Source organism: Oryctolagus cuniculus, chromosome 2 (genome assembly GCF_964237555.1).
Source record: "Oryctolagus cuniculus chromosome 2, mOryCun1.1, whole genome shotgun sequence".
Lineage (NCBI taxonomy): Eukaryota > Metazoa > Chordata > Mammalia > Lagomorpha > Leporidae > Oryctolagus > Oryctolagus cuniculus.
In genome coordinates, this window is record NC_091433.1 from 191,074,074 (window position 1) to 191,093,383 (window position 19,310).

Here is a 19,310-nt window from a genome sequence, read left to right on the forward strand (position 1 = left end):
CATCCGCATGCTCGTGACGCCAGATGAGTATTTCCAGCCCTGATCTCACTCCTGACCTGTCTGTCCAAATGCTTACCCGACTCCCCCACCTACAAAATCAAGTAGGCACCTCAAACGTACAAGTCCCAACCTGGAGCAACCCTGCGACGGAGGGCTCTGCTGGAACCTCCCTGCATCCCAGCACAGGGTCACTACATCCTTCTAGAACAAAGCCTTGGAGCCATCCTGGAGCCGCCTTCTGCTCTCCCACCCAACACCCAGTCCACTGGGAAATCCTGGTGGCCCCGTCACCAGACGTCCCCAGAAGCTGACGGCATCTGTTCCCACCCTGGTCGGAGCCTCCCCGTCTCCTGTTGTTTACCGCACCGGCCTCCTAACTGGACTTTCTGTTCTTCTCTTGTCCCTGTAAACTGCCCTCCACACTGTAGCCAAAGAGGTCAAAGCCTGCCAGGGCCCAGGGGAGAGCCCAGTCTTCACACAGCCGAAGCCCTGTGTGCTTCCACCCCACCCTCATCCTCAGCTTCAGCTCCTGATGCTGCCCCTCGTCCTCCTCCGGCCATGCTGTCTCCTTGCTCTTGCCCAAATGTGCCACCTCGGAGACTTCGCACTTGGCTGTTCCCTGCCTGGAACACCTTTCCACGCACTCCAGTGTCCGGCTGCCCCACCCCCACATCCTTGCTTAAACAGCATCCCAGGCGTCTCTCCATCTCAGAATTCCTGGCCCTTGACCCAACTTCATTTCTTCCTTTGCCCTTCTACCCCTGAGTATGTTAGTTAATGTGCGTATTTATCATGTCGATCACTCACGGACTCTCAGGATGCAGACTCCCTGAGGTCAGTGCTGTGTTTTTGATGTGTTTTGTGTTGATCAGATTTGTTCACTGAGGCTGCCAAGTAGGTAGTAGGTTCTCAGTGCAAATCCGTGACTTAACTGGACAAATCATAGCCTCAGGATTGCCTCGGGCTTGGTTTTGAGATCCTGATTTTACGGGCAGGAACACCAAACAGACAAGCCACATGATGTCCCAGGAGCGGGATTCTCACTGAGGCGCACAGATGCTGAGAAGATGGCTGGAGAATGTAATACAGCCCTGGACTCACAGTTCATGATTTCTTATGAGAGTAGTCTGGGGTGGGGGTGGGGGGGTGGCCAGCTTTGTGACACAGGTGCTGCATCCTGCAGGTCCAGCTTCCCATATCAGAGCACAGTTCAAGTCCCGGCTGCTCCACTTCTGATCCAGCTCCTGCTAACACACCTGGGAAGGCAGCAGAAGATGCCCAAGTACCCGGGCCCCTGCCACCCACACCCAGCTGGAGTTCCTGGCCCCTGGCTTCAACCTGGCCCAGCCCTAGTCATTGCAGACATTTGGGGAGTGAACCAGAGGATAGACAATCTATTTCTCTCTGTCATGTTGCCTTTCCAATAAATAGATAAAATCTTAAAAAAGATAGTCGTGGGAATTCAGATATCTATCTTATTCTCCATATCTTTGTATGTATGAGAGATGTTGTGTATTTTTAAATAGCAGATACTCTAAACGTTATCTGTGACAGGCGCTCAGTGCTACACAGGTGTTGGTCTAGAAAGCAGATGAGGAGCATAAGAGCCACCGTGCTGCCGTCAGAGAGTTTAGGACACACCACGCGAGACAGCACTGCAAGCTCCCAGATGATGCAGGACAGGCTGCAAGACACAAGGAAGCCAACGCGGGCTCCCAGGCAGCTAGTGGTGCAGACGCTCAAGGCTACAGAGTACAGAGGGGCATAGAGACGGGGTGGGGGGGCTCCTCATAGTTAGCAGAGCTGGGCTCAGCTCTGAAGAACTGTAGGAAGGAAAAGGACTCCAGGGGCGGGTGGAGCCGTCCCAGCGCTGCGCTCCCGGAATCCGTACGGGAGGCTCCGGGAAGCCCTGGCTGACAGTGACGGTGACAGTGATGGGGTGCCTTCTACACAATGTGCAAGGTCTTCCTTTCGGGGTGCTATGACCCGGGGCCAAAATGACTGCTGCATTCAATGCTAGGCACTGGGCGTGCAGGGAACGGAAACAGACTTTCTGACCCGAAGGAACTCACAGTCTCCAGTGGAACTCAGACTAACTTGAGAGAGGTCTGCAAAGGGACTCGGAGCTGCTGAGGGTCCGATGATCCCTGCCTCCAGTGTAGACAGAGGCACGAGGCTCGGCAACCTCTCCTCCTCCCCGGTGGACCTGCGAGGGGCTCTGGTTAGAGCACAGGGCACAGGGCCTGGCTCCGCCCGTCTGCAGTGGGGTCTGCACCTCTGATGGCTCCCAGTGATGCTGAGAGGATGCTGGTCTGGGGCCCACACTTTGCACAGCACAGGGTTCTAGATTCCGACCAGCCGGACTCAAGACCATGCTGCAGAGTGCCTGCTTTCTAGAATCTCTGAATCAGTATCTCCCAAGCCTGTTGTAGATGAGAACCACGCAGTGACTTGCTACACCTGCCTCAGGCTCAACGCCGGCCGCTGTATCTCACAGGGGTTGCACCTGGGGCTCCACGGTCGTTTCTAAAGCATCTGCTCAGGTGGTCCCTGAGCCCAGCCCTTTGCCTTCCTGGGATGCAGCGCCAGCCTTCTCCTCCAGGTCCCTGACTCTCTAGCCCCACCTATTGGATGCATTCTCTATGTCACAAGGACCTCGGAGCTTTCTCCAATCAAAACTGGACACAAGTCCAGGGAAAACCTCAGGGATGTGATTTGACCAATCCCTGTCCCAAAATAATATTTCCTCTGACTTCCACTGGTCTCTGAGCCTTAAATGTTTTTTTAAAAAAGATTTACCTATTTATTTCAATTGAAAGGCAGAGAGACAGAGCAAGAGAGACCAAGACAGACCTTCCACCTGCTGGTTCACATCCCAAATGGCTGCAATGGCCATGGCTGGACCAGGCCAAAGCCAAGAGCTTCTTCTAGGTCTCCCATGTCAGTGGTAGGGCCCAAGCACGTGGGCCGTCCTCTGCTGCTTTCCCAGGCGCATTAGCAGGACACTGGATCATAAGTGGACCAGCCAGGGCACAAACCAGTGCCCACATGGGATGCTGGCATCACAGGCAGCGGCTTAACCCATGGCACCACAACGTTGGCCTTCAGTGCCTTACAATTTTCAGGCTGTGCAAACTCTCAAGACCTCAGGGACAAGGCTGCCACCTAATTTATCTTTGCAGCTTGAAACTTAACAATGGGTATAGGACACAGACCCAATAAATGGGATGGAATTTGAATGAAAATTCTGAGTTTTATCCTTTTTTTTTCTATTTTTTTTTTCAAGAGAAAGCACTTGGGAAAAGAGCAGTTTGGGTGAGTTTTAGTCTGTGGTTTGCACCTGTGTTACAAACTGGGCAACCTCAGAGCACCACTCACCAGGAGGAAAGTGGAGTAGGGAACCGGGGTGCAGGCACCTGCAGGGGGCTCACTCGGCTCCAAGCACTGTTTGCCAAGCCTTGGCAAGCATTAACAGCCTCCGATCACACTCGCTGCTTTACAGAAGCCACTCAAGAGCTTGCCAGCATCGCACCCCCAGGCTTAGGGAGATCTGAACCAGAAGCTTGGGAGGGAACTTGGGACTTTTTCAAGCCTCCAGGCGATTCTGGTATTTGGGAACTACACTGTTTAATCCTCACAGCAACCCATTTTACAGACGAGGCCACTGAGGTGCAAAGTGACTTTCAGAAGTCACCCAGCCAATTAGTGCCAGAGCCAAAGCAAGAAGGCAGTGGGGCTAACCTCATAAAATCATACGTGAACATGCACCCACTAGACTGACCTGGGGCCCAACTAGAGTCACAGGGCAGCATCACAAATGGCAAACTGCGCTTCCCCAAGGAGCCTGCTACCCACAGCGGGAGCTGCTCCGCCGCCCACTGTGTTTGCTGGGCCTGTCCTCTAACCAGCTGCTGGGTCCCAGGCGACCAGACACACACAGCCCGATTTCTGTTCTCACGAACTTCACAGCCTCATGGGAAGCAGGCAGCCAGTGATGCGTCCACAGGTGGACGTCCATTACTGTGGCACAGAGGGATCTGTTTGGTCTCAGGGGTAGGAATTTCACAAAGAAAGTGACGTGAGAATTGACAGCTGCAGGACAAGAGCCCCCTGGACCAAGAGGTGGGAGGGGACACTGTGAACAAGGGCGAAGGCATGAAGGTCCAATGTGCATGTGATGGGAGTAGGGTTGTGTTTCCAGTCCCGACCCAGGAACACCAGCAGGGCTGTAACTAAACAGATGCCTGCAGCCCAAGCCCACGGATTCCGAGTTTGTCCCATGTGGAAGCTCTGAGAGAAGACAAGATTCCCACGAGGCTGGAGAAGACAGCATCCCAACTCTGAGTGTGAGGCCACACTAGCTGCCAAGCCAGCAGGTCCTCCTCCAGGACCAACACCCCAGGGTCCCATATACCATCAAGTGTCTGCCGCCCAGGACATTTCCAAAGGTGGACTCAAGGGAGAACGGCGTCCCTCCTGCTCTTCTCCACCCCCACCTCAACCACCACCCTTAAGAAGAGGGCTAGGGCATGAGCTAAAGCTAAGACAAGGGCCAATGTTAGGGCTAGGGACGATCTGAGAGACAAGTGAGCCCAAGCCCGTGTGTGTTTAACTGTGTCGTGATTAGGCACGTGTTCTCAAAGCTGTGCATTCTCAAGTGTCCTAGGATCGGCTGGAGATGAGCACCAGCCTGCTGAGACGGTCCCCGCTGGAGAATCAGTCCCTATCCCTAAGCACCACGGCCAAGCAGAGACGCGCACGCCAGGAGAACTGGCTCCCACGAGGGTTAAAGTTCACCTTGCTTTGCTGTCCAGTGACATAGCAAGGCAGCATTTTCAGTGGAGGGAGCAGGGTCGGTGAAGCAGGGAATTATGGCTTCATGGCTAGGGGTGAGGCCCAGTCAGCCACCACCCCTAAGTCCCTCCGAGCGTAGACGGGAGCTAATGATCCTTACATCCACTGGTACAGTAAAATACAGAAGATGCCTGTCATGGCCTGGCACCTAGGGGGCGCTCTGTAAACAAAAACAAGAACAAACCTACGTGCTTGTCATCTTGAAGCCACTTTGAATTACCCATAAATTAGCCAAAGCTCATCTGCTTGCAAAATCCTGTAACACAAGCCAGCTGCTCAAACCCAGTGTTCAAGACACAAGACTGACTGTTCTTTCTCTTTCCATCTGGTGACCTTTCACCTACTGGGCCTTTCTTGTTGGACAAAACCCAGACACTCGATCCTAGCTTGCTGCACTGTTAACTTCGAAGTGTCTATCAAATGGTTATTTATAAATGCAATTTCTACCCGGGGTCATATTAGGTGAAGATGCCAACTAGCCAAGTCCCTTTCTCCTTTATTTTGAATTGCTTTGAAATTCAAATCACCTTATCCTGGATGAAGATAACCAACTCAAGAATGCCAAGAAAACTCTTACTGTCGGTTGAAAATGTTTTACAGATTAACTCATTTCCCAGGTGGCAACACTCCCCCGACACACACACACACACACACTCACACACTCACGGCGGAGGGGTGTGATCCCACCCAAGTGTGTCCTGTCCTGGGTCTCGGTGTGGTGGCGCCCTCTAGAGGGCATTTCTGGGCCAGGACACTGCACCCATGGAGCAAAGGAGGAAGAGGTGGGGTCCGAGCGATGCTGTAGGATGTGGAAGCCCAGCGTTCCCAGCCACTGCCACGTGGGAATCCTCCAGTGGGACGCACGGAGAGTGCTCCTCCCTGTTGTTCCAGAAAGAACCACACCTGTGCCTCCAGAGGGGTAGGCTTGTGAGGCCTCCGGGAGACTGGGCTTCCTGAAGAGAGGGGACGAGGAGGTGGCCGGGAAGACAAGCAAGCTGGAGGAGGGAGGCGCCAGGCTCACTGTCTCCGTGGCTTGCTCCGTTTTCGCCCCATTTCTGGGGAGGGCCTGCAGGCACCTGCATTTACGATGAGGTTCTGCACTGGGGAGTGCCGGCGTGGCCACACATGGTCAGGCTCCACTCCCTGGGCCACTCGCTGCAGGACACAAGGCCTCCCGTGGGCAGCATAGACGAAAAGGGCCACCCCGGATGCACAAACTCACCGAAGGGCCCTTTCCTCCCGACGGCCCAGCCAGCCTCCCACCGAAGCGCGGCAGAGTTGGGGGACAGCCCCTAACTGTCCCCAGCGCAGCACCCTAAGAACCTTAGCCGTGAGGCCAGTGCTGTGGCACAGTAGGGTAAGCCTCCACCTGCAGTGCCAGCATCCCATATATATGTGCACCGGTTCTAGTCCCAGGTGCTCCTCTTCTGATCCAGCTCTCTGCTATGGCCTGGGAAAGCAGTAGAGGATGGCTCAAGTCCTTGGGTCCCTGCACCCGCGTGGGAGACCCGGAAGCAGCTCCTGGCTTTGGATCGGCCCAGCTCTGGCCATTGCAGACATTTGGGGAGTGAACCAGAAATGGAAGACTTTCCTATCTCTCCCTCTCTCTAACTCTACCTCTTAAATAAACAAATAAAATCTTTAGAAAGAAAGAAAGAAGAACAGAACCTCAGCAGCCTGCCATGGTCTGCTTTATAAAGTGCCTGTCAGAAGCCACCCACCTGACACAGCTGGGCCCCAGCCCTGCCCGCCGCACACACGACAGCGCGCTGAGCTGCCTCGGAGCGGTCACCCCTGCTTGTGCAATGGCCCGTGCAGAGGCTCAAGGGGTGGCGTCCAGATTCCCTGCTGACTGCTCGGCGCTGCACACGAGGGTTGCCACCCAGATCTCCTCACCTCGCCCGCTCCACGCTCTCCCCCCACTCAACAGGATTCTCTTTTCTAAAGAGTCTCATTGTCTTCATCCTGGCAAGAGTAAACTCTCCCAGAGCTCAGAGACCAAGCCCTCCTGCACTGCCATAGGGGAAGTCGCCTCCTCCTCGGGCCCTGGCCGCAGCCACAGCCTCTGGGGGGTCTCAGCAGACACACCCCGGGAGTCTGAGAGCACCCTGCCTCCCCGTCGGTACTGAGCACAGAAAGACACCAGGTACTTTTCTTCCAAACTTGCAATTCTCACCTGCTTATGCACTTCATCAAATCCAGAAAGGATTTCAAACAACTTAGGAGAAAAAAGAAAGAACAAGGGATAGAATTAACAGCAGATCAAAGCCGCGATGAGACTGAATGACACGGAAAGAACCGGAGGGAACTACTCCCAGAGTCTAGACGCGGGATAATCCGCATGGATCTCAGCTGCGGGCAGCTGGGACACAGAGGAAGAATGAGTAACGGGGGCCAGTGCTGAGCTGTAACAGGGGCCGGTGCTGTGCTGTAACGGGTTAAGCTGCTGCCTGCGGTGCCCGCACCCCATATGGGTGCCCGTTCAAGTCCCAGCTGCTCCACTTCCTGTCCAGCTCTCTGCTGTGGCCTGGGAAAGCAGCAGAAGTTGGTCCAAGTACCTGGGCCCCTGCACCCACCCGGGAGACCTGCAGAAAGCTCCTGGCTTCAGCCTGGCCCAGCCCCGGCCATTGCAGCCATCTGGGGAGGGAGCCAGCAGATGGAAGATCTCTCTGTCTTCTCTCTCTTCCTCTCCCTCTCTATAACTCTGCCTTTCAATAAATAAATAAATCCATAAAAAAAAAAAAGCATGGAATAACAAGGTCTTCGTCAGGAGAAGGGCCCGGAGGGATTTGTGGGGAGCAATTCGGACTATACTGTTACTGGAATTAGGACTTATTCTATGCATCTGCTCTCCCACAATATGGCGCTGGGAGAGAAGTAAACAGCTTCCGCACAGCTGCCTCCAGTTCAACCAGTTAACTGTAGGACTTGCTCCTGATTGGAGAGCAGCGTACTCGGCGTGTGGGCAGCCGAGTTGGGATTGGCGGAGGAGGACTATAAAGGAGGAGAGAGACGGCATGCACGAGGAACATCTATGGGGAACATCTGAGGGAACGCCTGTGCAGCCCCCGAGAGAGCCGGCCGGCGGTGTGCCGCTCCCCTGCGGAAGTGGGGAATGTGGCCAGGGGGAACTGCCCTTCCACGGAGGTGGAAGGGATAGTAGCCAACCCGGGAAGAACCAGCAGCAAACCCGGGGAGGGCCGAGCAGACGAAAGAACAGCGCAGGGTCCTGTGTCGTTCCTCCACGAAGAGGGGGAGCGACATAATGGTGCCGTGACTCGGATATGAAGCCTAGGCAGGGCTTAGTGTCGTTCCTCCACGAAGAGGGGGAGCGACAGGGATTCATCTCTAGAGGCAATCCAGAAACAGCAATCAGAACAAGTGTATTCCAAACCAAAATGCAAAGGGAAGTGCCAAGCGCTCTCTGATGGGAGGCTGTGAAACTAGACTTTGAGTCTTGGTTCTGCTGTAGACGTGCCTAGAGGAGATTCTTCCTAGCCCCTGGCAGACTCAGTCTCCCCATCTGCAAAATGGGCCTGCGCCAGATCCCAGGTCCTCAAACTCTGCCTTGTTAACTCTGCTAACAAGCAGTGACCCGCGGCACAAGGACATTTTACAGAGTTGGTTTAAGCGAGGAGGGAGTCAGGGGTCAGACAACTCCACGCTGGAAGTGGAGATGCCAGGGGCAGGTTTTCCCAGCGCGGGCTGCGGAGCTACGCAGATCCTGCTTAGCTCGGCTCCTCTGACGGGCGCTTGCATGGTCCATCCCATCGCCGAAGCCCTGGATACAGGCCGGAGAGGTCAGGGCAGCTTCTGATTGCCCAGGCACAGATTTCAATTGTCTTTTAGGAAATCGCTCCAATTCAGCGTCCAGTATTTGCAAATCAGCAAGATGCAGGCCTAACCAGCTGCGCCTGCGTGGTGTTTCTCCTGCATTTACACTCACAGCCCTGCTGCCTGCTCCACAGCCCCGCGGCGGGCGGGCGGGGGAAGCCACAGAGGGCCAGGGTGTGTGCACCGCCGGAGGCAGCAGAGCGTCCCATGTGTTCTCCTCGCCCTACGGCTCAGGAACCCGAACCCCGCTCCTCCCTTTGTCACCCGCAACCTGGTGTGAGGGTCCGCCCCGGAGCTCCCCCCCCCCCCATGCGCCACGCCCACATTCTCGGGCAGCGCCTGCCCGCAGCCCTCCGAGTCCAGGCCGGCTTCGTGCGCCCTGGGATGCCGCCGCCTCTGCGCCTCCCACAGCAGCTCCGGCCGCTCCCCGTCTCAGCTCCAGCGCCTGGGCCTCCCGCTCCCCGTCTCAGCTCCAGCGCCTGGGCCTCGGCCTCCCCTCAGCTCTTCCTCAGGTCGGCTCCACCCTCCCCTCCCTGCCTGCTGAGCCCTCCCCCCGCCACCCCCCCCCCGCACCCCTCACCTGCTTCCAGTGCTGCAGCCCTGCGCGCCACCCCCGCCGTCCTGTGCGCCGTGTTTTCCAGACCTCGCCTGAGGTGCTTCTGCAGCCCCAGTGAAAGCGTGGCCCCCAGGAGGGCAGGGCCATCTTTTCTACTCATTGCTCCATCTCCAGGGCTTAGAGGGGCCTGGGTAATTAGTGGAGGCCTCATATTCCGTGCCGGGTCTCGCTGCACCCTAGCGGGTAAAGCCACCGCCTGCAATGCCAGCATCCCATATGGTCGCTGGTTTGAGTCCCGGCTGCTCCACTTCCGATCCAGCTCTCTGCTATGGCCTGGGGAAGCGGTAGAAGATGGCCCAAGTCCCTAGGCCTCTCACTCACGTAGGAGACCCAGAAGAAGCTCCTGGCTCCTGGCTTGGGACTGGCCCAGCGCTGCCCACCTCCTGTGGTTGTGGCCATTTGGGGAGTGAGCTAGCAGATGGAAGGCTTCTCTCTCTGCCTCTCTGTAACTCTGCCTTTCAAATAAATAAATAAAGCTTTGAAAAATGTATGAACACTCCATGCTAGAATGGATGCATAAACGGAAAGACAGCATTCTTGGATGATGTGTGCTAAGTTGAGCATGGGTGCCAGCTGACATAAGACTGTCAACTTTATTTGATTTATTTATTTGAAAAGAGTTAGGGAGAGAGACAGAGAGTGATCTCCCATCTGCTGGTTCACAACCCAAATAGCTGGAAGCGCTGGGACTGAGCCCACCTGCAGGCAGGAGTCAGGAGCTTCATCCAGGTCTCCTGCATGGGTGCAGGGGCCCAAGCACATGGGCCATCTTCCACTGCTTTCCCAGGCACATTAGCAGGCAACTGGATCAGAATCAGAGCAGCTGGGACTTGAACCAGCACCCATGTGGGATGCCGGCGTCTCAGGTGGAAAGTTAACCTGCTGCGCCACTGCACGGGCCCCAAAGTTGTCAACTTTTAATCTTAGGAAAGAAGGAGGAGGAGGAGGAGACAGGGAGGAGCACCTGCTACGGCAGTCATTTCATCAGTGAAACACACTTGAATCTCTCCAAAATGCACCGTCAGGAGGACCAGAATCCACACGCCACGCAGCACTGTCTTGGGGATCAGGACACTTTGCCTCCAAAACCTGTCTCCCCTCCCCCAACCCCCTGTGCGACCCTCCGGTGCTCCTCCTAAAAGGCTGAGCGCCATCACTGGGCTGGCCCCGGCTGCAGCCGGCGCACCTGCTTACATCAGCACCATGCCTGGCGCTGGAGACGGTGCGGCTCCCAGCTGCAGGCACTCAGCTCAGCACAGGGAATTCTCAAGAGTTAATATTTTCTCCCACAGCGTCTCCTAACACATTTTCCCCACAGCTGCTCAGAGAAAAACATCCTAAAACTCTATAACAACTCACCTCATTTGCCCCCATCCTAAGCTCATAAAGCGGATTTATGAGACTCCGTTTTAACGATGCAGAACCCAGGGCTCAGAGAGGCTAAAAGCAACTTGGCCGAGGGCAGCCGCTCAGTTTACAAGTGGCAGGGCCGGACTTCCAACAGCCGAGTTTTACCACCCTGGGCGCCTTCCCCAGCTGCAAAGGTGTTGTTCATTAACGTTAAATGCCAGCCCTGCGGGGCAGGGGGGGCGGGGCAGGTGCAGGGGAACAGCCAGTCGGGTCTCCCCGACCACATCTGTGACCATCTTCTCTCCACGGGAAGGCGGGAGTCACGGATGACCAGGGTGGGCTGTGGCTGTGGCTCCTGGTCCCTCATTCCCCCGTTCAGCGCCAGGCACACCAGCCTGGAAAAGCGTGGCTCACAAGGGGTCTCCTTCCATAGCACCATTGCCCGGATATCTGAACTTTATCATGTACAGCACACCCAGCCCAGCCGTGGCCTCGCGCCCGCAAACACACAGCTCAGCAACTCTAAATACCAGAGGGCGAAATCCTGCCACGTGCATTTCCTGAGATCTAGACTGAAGCTGTCCAGGGGGGCTGGGAGTCTGTGGGTCCCCAGGACGTAGGTAGAATGTCCCTCGCAAGCAGACTGACAGCTGTGGCTGGAAAGCTGTCTCCAGACCGACCGGCCTCTCCCCCACAAACGGCTTCTTGTGCAACAAGTGTGACCTTGCGGTTTTACATCACGCCTCCAAGTTAGCTGCAATCTTCCACGTAGAACTAGCAGAGGAGGGGGCTGAGCCGCTAAGGAGACAGAGGGTCTCCAACAGACCCCCGCTAGCTGCACAAGCCCCAAGCCAATCAACATACAGTATGTGACCCCTCCCGTCCAGTGGGCGCCTGCACAGAATGCCTTAAAACCCCGGGCACTCCCTCAAAGCCAGCGTCCCGTCGGGCACTCCGCCTGCTCTCCTCTCGGCCCAGATGTTTTCTGTCAAATAAAACTTTCTGCCTCTTTGCAAATTGTTTCCTGGCTTTTTACACTAAGCTGAGGGAAAGAAGCCGCCAGACTCACTCCTGCAACTGCCCTCCGCCTGCCGAATGGTAACATAGACCACGTGTTCTCCTGAGCTCCCAGGCCTGGCGTGGGGCAGAGCAGGACAATGACAGGTTGGACTGCATCGTGGGGGACCCCACAAAGCACTTGGACTCCCACAGCTCATTGGAACCTCACAGTTACAGGCAGGAAACTAAGTCCTTCAAGGAAGTGGCTTTGTTAGAAACTGCCGTAGACACGCTGCCCTAGCCCTGACCCCAGGGAAGGGGAGACCAGTAGGACCCAGCCCCACCCTGCGTTTCCAGTAGAAAGGACCTTTCGGTGGGAGGCTGGCGTTGGGCACTCCCATACCAGAGTGCCAGTGTGAGTCCTGGTTGTTCTGCTTCTGATCCAGCTCCCTGCTAATGCATCCGGGAAAGCAGCAGAAGATGGGCCAAGTGCTTGGGCCCACTTCTACCCCCATGGGAAACATGGTGGATGGACACCCAGATGGAGTTCCTGGCTCCTGGCTTCGGCCTGGCCCAGCCCCGGCCATTGTAGCCATTCGGGGAGTGAAACAGTGCATGGAAAATCAGTCAGTCTGTCTGTCTGTCTCTCTCTCTCTCTCTCAATCTACCTTACAAATTGTAGGGGGGAAGGCTCCAGAGGCAGGTGCTTGGCCTTAAAAAAAAGTGTGCTGAGGAGGGGGCTTGTCTCATCCCAGATGCCCGTGACAGTAAAAAGGGCATTGCAAATAATTAATCAGGACCACGGTGGACACTCAGCTGGCAGGCAAACCAGGACACATGGCCCAGCGGTAAGGGTCAGCCAGGCTGCCTGTTAGGTGCTGTGGGGACACCGAGATGGAGACATCCCCACTGGAGCCCCCGCTGGTGGGAGGAAGTTCCAGAACTCCGAGGCAGAGGAGGAAGGTGCAGCCGAGTCCTTGTCGCCCGCATTCCATCTCCACGGAGAAACAAAACCTGTTCCCACCAGACGCAGGACGAGCACGAAGCGAAGAGGCTTGAGGTGCATCACCCTGCAGGAGGGCGGGGAGCCCCAGCCCCCACCACTGCCACAAGTTCACTGGGCCTGGGCCGGAGCCCTGTGCGGGTGCACAACAGGTGGGCCCCGTCTCTGTGGGGAGATCAGGTGCAAGCACGGAGCAGCCTGGAGCCCCCAGCAGGGCTCGCCCGCTGCTGGGCTGAGGGCATTCGCCCTGCCTTCTCGTCACCAGCAAAGTCACATCAGGCCATGTGGTCCTGACAGCAGGGAGGTGGCTGTCCTGTGGGCGGTGGCAGAGTGACACCTCCCGGGGAAGTTCAAGGCCTCCCGACCACTGACCTCGGGGCAGGGTCAGCCGGGGCCCAGGACACTGAGCTGAGCAGAGACCTAAAGTTCAGCTTCTACACCCTGGCCTGCCAAGGCCCCGCGGGCTTTGCTCCTGGTGGTTTTCTCTGTCTACACACACGTACACCGAGAGAGCCCTCCCGGGACCAGCGGGGCAAGCTACACAGGTGCTTCCGGTTGGCTGAGGCCCTGGGGGGAGGTGGGTCCTTCCCTTGAGCTTGTCTTCCCTCGCTGCTGGGCCACCTCCAAGGGGCGTGGGGAAGGGGGCCCACGAGGGGGTCGCCCACGAGGCTTCTGGGCTATGGAGCCAGGGGAGTGCGAGCAGCAAGTGCGTGCTCGGGCAGCTGGGGGCCCAGACCCTACCCCTTCCCCTGGGCCTGGGGTCCTGATTGGGCTCTCCCTGGGGATCCGATCCCACTGGTCTGGATCTCCTGCAGTGCTGGGGTGAACGGTGGCCACCTCTGCAGAGCACCTGGGAGCGCTGGGTTAGTAAGCCTTACATGCCTCGTTTTACAGATGAAAACACGCTCCAGCAAATCAAAACGTGACCCTGGCATGGCTGCGTGAAAGCGCAGGCCCTCACTCTGGGCCTCAGGCTTGGCTTCTGAGTGCCTGGCTGGAGGAATGTCACCGTGCACGCCTCATCGAAGGGACAAGAAAGTCCACGTGGCCTAAGAGCAGCTCCTGCAGACTTAGCTTAAGGGGAACGCCCTGTGCTCTCACCCCACCTCTGCCCAGCCACAGCGAGGAGGCTCCTGGCCCTTTGGCTCTGTTTGTTGAACTCCTAGCCCTCCTCCAAGGCTTGGCTCAAATGCTCACTTCTCAGATGTCGCCTCCCAGGCCCTTCCAGGTCAGCACCCTGGGAACTTTGCAGGAGCCTGCTGCAACCCCGCCCACCCACATTCCGCCTCAGCCTCCTGGGGGAGCAGGGGCAGGCTCTGCCCATCTCCCCAGCCCCCACGGGGCCCTGTACACACTCGGGGCCCAGCGTCTCTGGGAATGGCTGTGGCCAGCACCGTGGTGGAGGGTGCCAATCCAGCAGGTGCCTCCGAGGGCTTGCGATGCTGCCAGCTGCCCTCTCCCAGCCCTGTGGCAGCTGCGCCACTTCTACCGCCCCAGAAGCCAGCCAGCCTCGCCTGGGCTGCCCGCCAAGACAGCTGCAGCGCCTGCCCAGGCCAGATCTCCTGCAGGCTCCCCGGTTTCCCCGAACTGCAGTCTGCCCATCTGGGCTTTGCCTCAGGTTCCTGGTTGGCATCCTAGTTCCTCGGCTTTGCCGAAGCCCCCAATCCTGGGCCCAGCCTGGCCCAGCCCTCCAGCAGGGGAAGGAAGCCGGTCTCTCACTGGAGCTGCAGCCAGGCCCTGGGGAGCGCTGAGGAGCTGCCCACCCCACACAGCAGGTGAGGTGGGACGGACACCTCCAGGAGAAGCAGGTAACCCTGGGAACCCCGGCACCCCGCTGTGCCCTGGAGGCCTGGCTCCCTGGGGAGTAGAGAGTCACAGGCCCTGCACAGAGGCAGCCAGCAGGGGCATGTAGACCACAGTGGAAGGGGCAAGCGGCCCGCTGAGGGCTTCCACCTGGACTTTCACAGTTCCCTTCAAGACAGAGCTGGAGGGGGTGGGGGGAGGTGGGAAGGGGTGGGGGTGCAGGGGGGCAAATGGTGGATCCGAGATGCTTTCTGTAGCTTAATTCTCAGGGCCTCTGCTGACTGAGCCGAGCCGGGGAGCGCAAAGTTCATTGTCTGATCCACAGTTTAGCGTGTGATCCCACCTTCCACCGTGTCCTGTAATGAACTGCTTCAAGGAAAAGCACCAAGGCCGATCCTTGGTCATGGCGGCCACGGGGAGGCCCTGGGGGGCGGGCCAGAGCTGGGCTGGGCACCACCCCCACCCATGTACCCCCCCAAGCCCCCACGGACGCATCCCAACTCCACAGCCTGTTCCCTCAGGTGTCAGTGGGACACAGTGTCAGCGGTCCCCACCCACCCGCCCGCCCAGACTCCTTCACCGCTGGGGTGGAGCCGGCCAGGCCCCTGCGGGTCCTCCCAGGGTGGAAGCGAGACAAAGCCGCTGAATCACCACCACGCGATCAATTTCACTAATGAGCCAGGTGTGGGTGGCCATTCCTCCGCAGGGCACTCGGGGGCGGGGACGCTCCTGTGCTACCTGCACGGGGAGCAAGTTCCGGCCCACAGAGGAGACACCTGCCCCGAGGGCCAAGCGACACTCGGGCCCTCTTCTTCCTCTGTCTCCCTCTCTGCCTTCCAGCTTGAGCACCGACAGCCACCCCCGCCCAGCCTCCTGCCCGACACGGAGCTGAGTGAAGTGACAGCGACAGGTGCTTTGGGGACCGGCTGTAGCGCCCCGGGCTTGCTGCGCCCCTGCTCACGGCACACTTGCTGGCGCCAGCCCAGCCTCCTGCAGCTGAGGCCCAGAGCACAGCATCGCGGGGTCTCTGGGACGCAATATTTGGGGTGAGGCTTTGGCACACGGTCCTCCTTGGAGAAAGCAAGGCCCTGAGCTCCCTGCCACTGAGGGTTCTCTAGTTCCCCCTCTCCAGTGTGGGGGGGGGCACTTATGAACAACCTCTCCCACCCCATGCAAAAACATGCTGTGGCATCCCGGGCAAGGTGACAGCAGGCCACCAGACTGCCCCTGGCTCCAGGATCCCATAGGGCCCATGTCACACCCAGCGTGTCTCTGAGACGGTGCCAGAGTCCCTCCAGCAGGCTGTGCCAACGCTAAACACAAAAGCCGCCACGGTTCCCAGCCCAGCACGCTGGGAACAAAGCGATCACCACACACGTTCCACCTGAGGTGCCGGAGAGTCCCTTAGCACCCGGGCAAGCGCTAAAGCCACCACGCTAAACGCAGCTACCGAAGCAAGAGCCCGTCACTCATCCGGGGGCCCATGATGAGGAGCGCTCTGGGCACACTTGACCCCACAGTCCCATCAGCACCCGACATCCACAGGTGGAAGAACGGAGAGTGGCGCCGTGTCTGCAGATGGCCACGTGGCCGGCCCTTACCCACGACCAAGCCGAATCCTGGGGGCTCTTGCCCTGCGAGGAATCCCAGCTGGAGCTGCAGACTCTGTCCTGCTTCGCCATGGCCCGGCCCGAGGGTACTGGCCGCTCTGGGAGAGGAATGTCTCTCGGGCAGCCTGGCCAGACGCTGGGAGGCTGGCGCTTGTGACACGGACACTGGAGCCCGGGGCAGGCTGTGCTCGCCTGTACGCCCGCCCGGAGCGCAGCCAAGTCACAGGGCTCAGCAAAAGAGCAGGGTGTTGAATTGCAAGTCCTTTCCCACCTGCAGACTGGCTGACAAACAACACCGGGAGGCAGAGGTTCCGGAAAGCGCCCCTTTGCTGTCAACTGTGGGCAGGGGCACCGAGGGGAGGGGCGCGCCCCCTGCTGGCCAGCCATGGTGGTACTGGGATCACAGCACCCCAAGGTCACACAGCTCAGGGGGCAGAATGGGACTGGAAGCCGACTGTATATTACTTGTGCAGAGGGTTTGGTGGGAGGTGGTGCTGAGCGCAGGGAACCCAACTATGCTTTCCAGACCATGCTCTGTCCTCTTTATACACCACCTGCCTCCCACAAAAGCCCCAGGGAACGCTTGCTCTGGCCCTCCAAATTCCTTCGGCCCCTGGGAGGCAGGACTGGGCTCAGCTGCGTTTTCCCTATGTCGTTCCCCACACTGTTCCCTGCAGAGCCTGCCCTGGGCTCCCCTCCCTAGCAGGGCTCAGCCAGCGTGCTCAGCCCCATTGGCTGGACAACAGCTATTGGGCCACGACTGCTTCCCACGCGCGTGGAGCTGTGCACTGACAATGCATGAGGCCCTGTGGTTTCCACCGCACGCCTGCCGGTGACAGACAGAAAACACATAGACCTCAGCAATGCCGGGAAGTGGCCCTGCAGGCCCTTAATCTAACTCTAACACACAGACCCCCCACCTGGATCCTGGGCTCGGGTGGGAGGGGGTGGTTTCGGCGGAGGCTGGGGCAGAGGGCTGGACGGTGGGCACGGAGGCTTTAGCTGAAGGTGTGGCCGGTGCTCCAGCAGAGCAGGGCTGCGGAAGGGACTTGGAATTCGCACTGGGTGTGTGGCCGTGTGCAGAGCAGGCTGCAGCAGGAGGGTCAGGGAGAGAATGACTGGAGACAGAAGCTGTGGCCACAGGGCACACTGGGCCGCACGCCTCAGCTCCCCTGGCTGGTCCTCATGTCCCTGCAGCCGGTGAGGTGTCTGCTGGCATCTTTATCAACAAAGATTTATTTTTATTTATTTGAAAGGCATTATTACAGAGACAGGGAGAGACACAGAGGTCTTTCATCCATTGGTTCACTCCCCAAATGGCTGCAATGGCCAGGGCTGGGCCAGACCAAAGCCAGGAGTCAGGATCTTCTTCCAGGTCTCCTATGTGGGTGCAGGGGCCCAAACACTTGAGCCATCTTCCACTGCTGTCCCAGGCACATTAGCAGGGAGCTGGATTGGAAGTGGAGAAGCTGGGACTTGAACTGACGCCCATATGGGATGCTGGCGTCACATGCAGCAGTTTTGACAGCTAAGCCACAGCACTGGTGTCCTGCTGGCACCTTTACTCCATGGGCAGCACCGGGCAGCCCCACACTCTAGCTCTCCCCGGCCTTCCCTGCTTTCAGGGTCTCCTTCCTCACTCCCTCCAGTAGGGGCCCTGCTAAGATCTGTCTGGGTTTGTTCTGAGAATGAATTGGGAAAATTGAAGGAAGGAGTCTGGCATGGGGCTGGTATTGTGGCACAGTGGGCTCAGCAGCCTCCGAGATACCAGCATCCCAAGTCACAGGGCCTGTTTGAGTCCTGGCTGCTCCACTCCTGGCCCAGCGCCCTGCTAACGTGCCACGAAAACAGCAGAGAACGGCCAAGTGCTTGGGCCCCTACTACCCATGTGGAAGACGCAGATGGAGTTCCAGGCTCCTGGCTTCTGCCTGGTCCAGCCCTGGTCATTGTGGATATTCGGTGAGTGAACCAGCAGATGGAAGACCTTCCCCTCTGTCTCCCTCCCTCTCCCTCTCTCTGTGTGTCTCCACTTTCAAACAAATAAAATGAATCTTTAAAAAGAAAGAAAGAGAGGAGCCTGGCTTTCCCATTGCTTGGGGTATAACTATCCTCACTGCATGTGGCTTATCCATGAGTGCCGGACCCTGGGCCTCTGGGACCCCAGGTCACTGCACCACTTTCCTGGCCACCCCAGTACTGACGCCCCTGCCCCCCCCCCCGGGGAGGACGCCCTCCCACAGCCGCAGAGCTGACCCCGCCCCCATGACCTGGGCTGGCTCCATGGCCCCAGCATCCTGAGGTGTCCTCAGGGGAGGGATAATGGCAGGTCCGCGCGACATTTTGGAGCTGGCTCACCAGCGTGTGCACTATTTTTAATGTGTCCCACTGAGATATTTTGAGAACCTCATGAGCACCGAGAGATAAGATGGTGAGGAAGTGCACCTGGTCCCAGCAGTGCTGGGATAGAACTGACCAAAGCAGGCAGCGGTGGCTCCCGGCCCAGGCGTGACCCAGGGGGCAGTGGGGCACCGTCCGGGTGGCGCAGGGGAGAGGCAGCTGCAGGTCTTGGCTGTCGGCCTCTGAGTGCAGGGTGGAGTCACTCACACCCCTGTGGGCAGCCTGCGTTGGAGGAGACGGGGGCGGAGGTGACAGAGGGATCCATGTCCCAGTGTTCCCCAGGACACTGAGGGCTGACACTGGTGCCCAAGGAAGGGAAGTGACCACTGCTGGGGCTCCCCGCCCGCGTCCACTTCCAAGCTTCAGATCAAACCCCCTCTTCCTTGAAGCCTCCCCTGATCTCCCCACCCTGGACCTGGGTGGGAAAGGGAAAGAGGTGGGGCCTGGCCCTTCTGAGTCCTGTCTCCTGGATGGACTTACACATCATCTCCAGTTCACACATTCCTCCAGGCCGGGCCGTGTCACTTCTCAGAAGAGGAAGCCGAGGGTCAGGGAGATCTGCCTTTTGTTGCCTTAATTAAAATCCCAGAGAGGGGACACTTGGGAGGGAAGAAGGTTTGGAGGTTCACAGTCGAAGATCAGGCATCCGGTGGGGATGGAGGACGGCAGAGAGACAAGGGCGCTCTCCTGCACCTCCACGTGGCCAGCCCTTACATCAGGATGTGCTCAAGGGGCTGCACCTAGCAACCTAATGGAACCCAGTGCTTAATCTGTCAACCCTCAACCCCTAACCACTCACGGGAGACTCTGGAGTTTCCACGCCCACGCCAGCCCTGTGAAAGCC

At 58.1% G+C, this 19,310-nt stretch overlaps 1 protein-coding gene across 5 annotated transcripts in view; it reads right to left on the reverse strand.

Moving 5' to 3' along the window:
- The window catches only part of LPIN1 (lipin 1), a 125,094-nt gene extending 108,829 nt beyond the window's left edge, over positions 1–16,265 (reverse strand). For 4 of the 5 annotated variants that reach the window (XM_051827807.2, XM_017340887.3, XM_051827802.2 and 1 more), the window contains exon 1: positions 16,061–16,258. In XM_051827807.2, coding sequence (XP_051683767.1) covers positions 16,061–16,141 — 81 coding nt within the window. In that variant the 5' untranslated portion in view covers positions 16,142–16,258. Of the gene's footprint in view, positions 1–16,060 lie in introns of all 5 variants that reach the window. The other variant, XM_008254750.4, reaches the window with a different exon arrangement.
- Between the last annotated feature and the right edge of the window lie 3,045 nt (positions 16,266–19,310).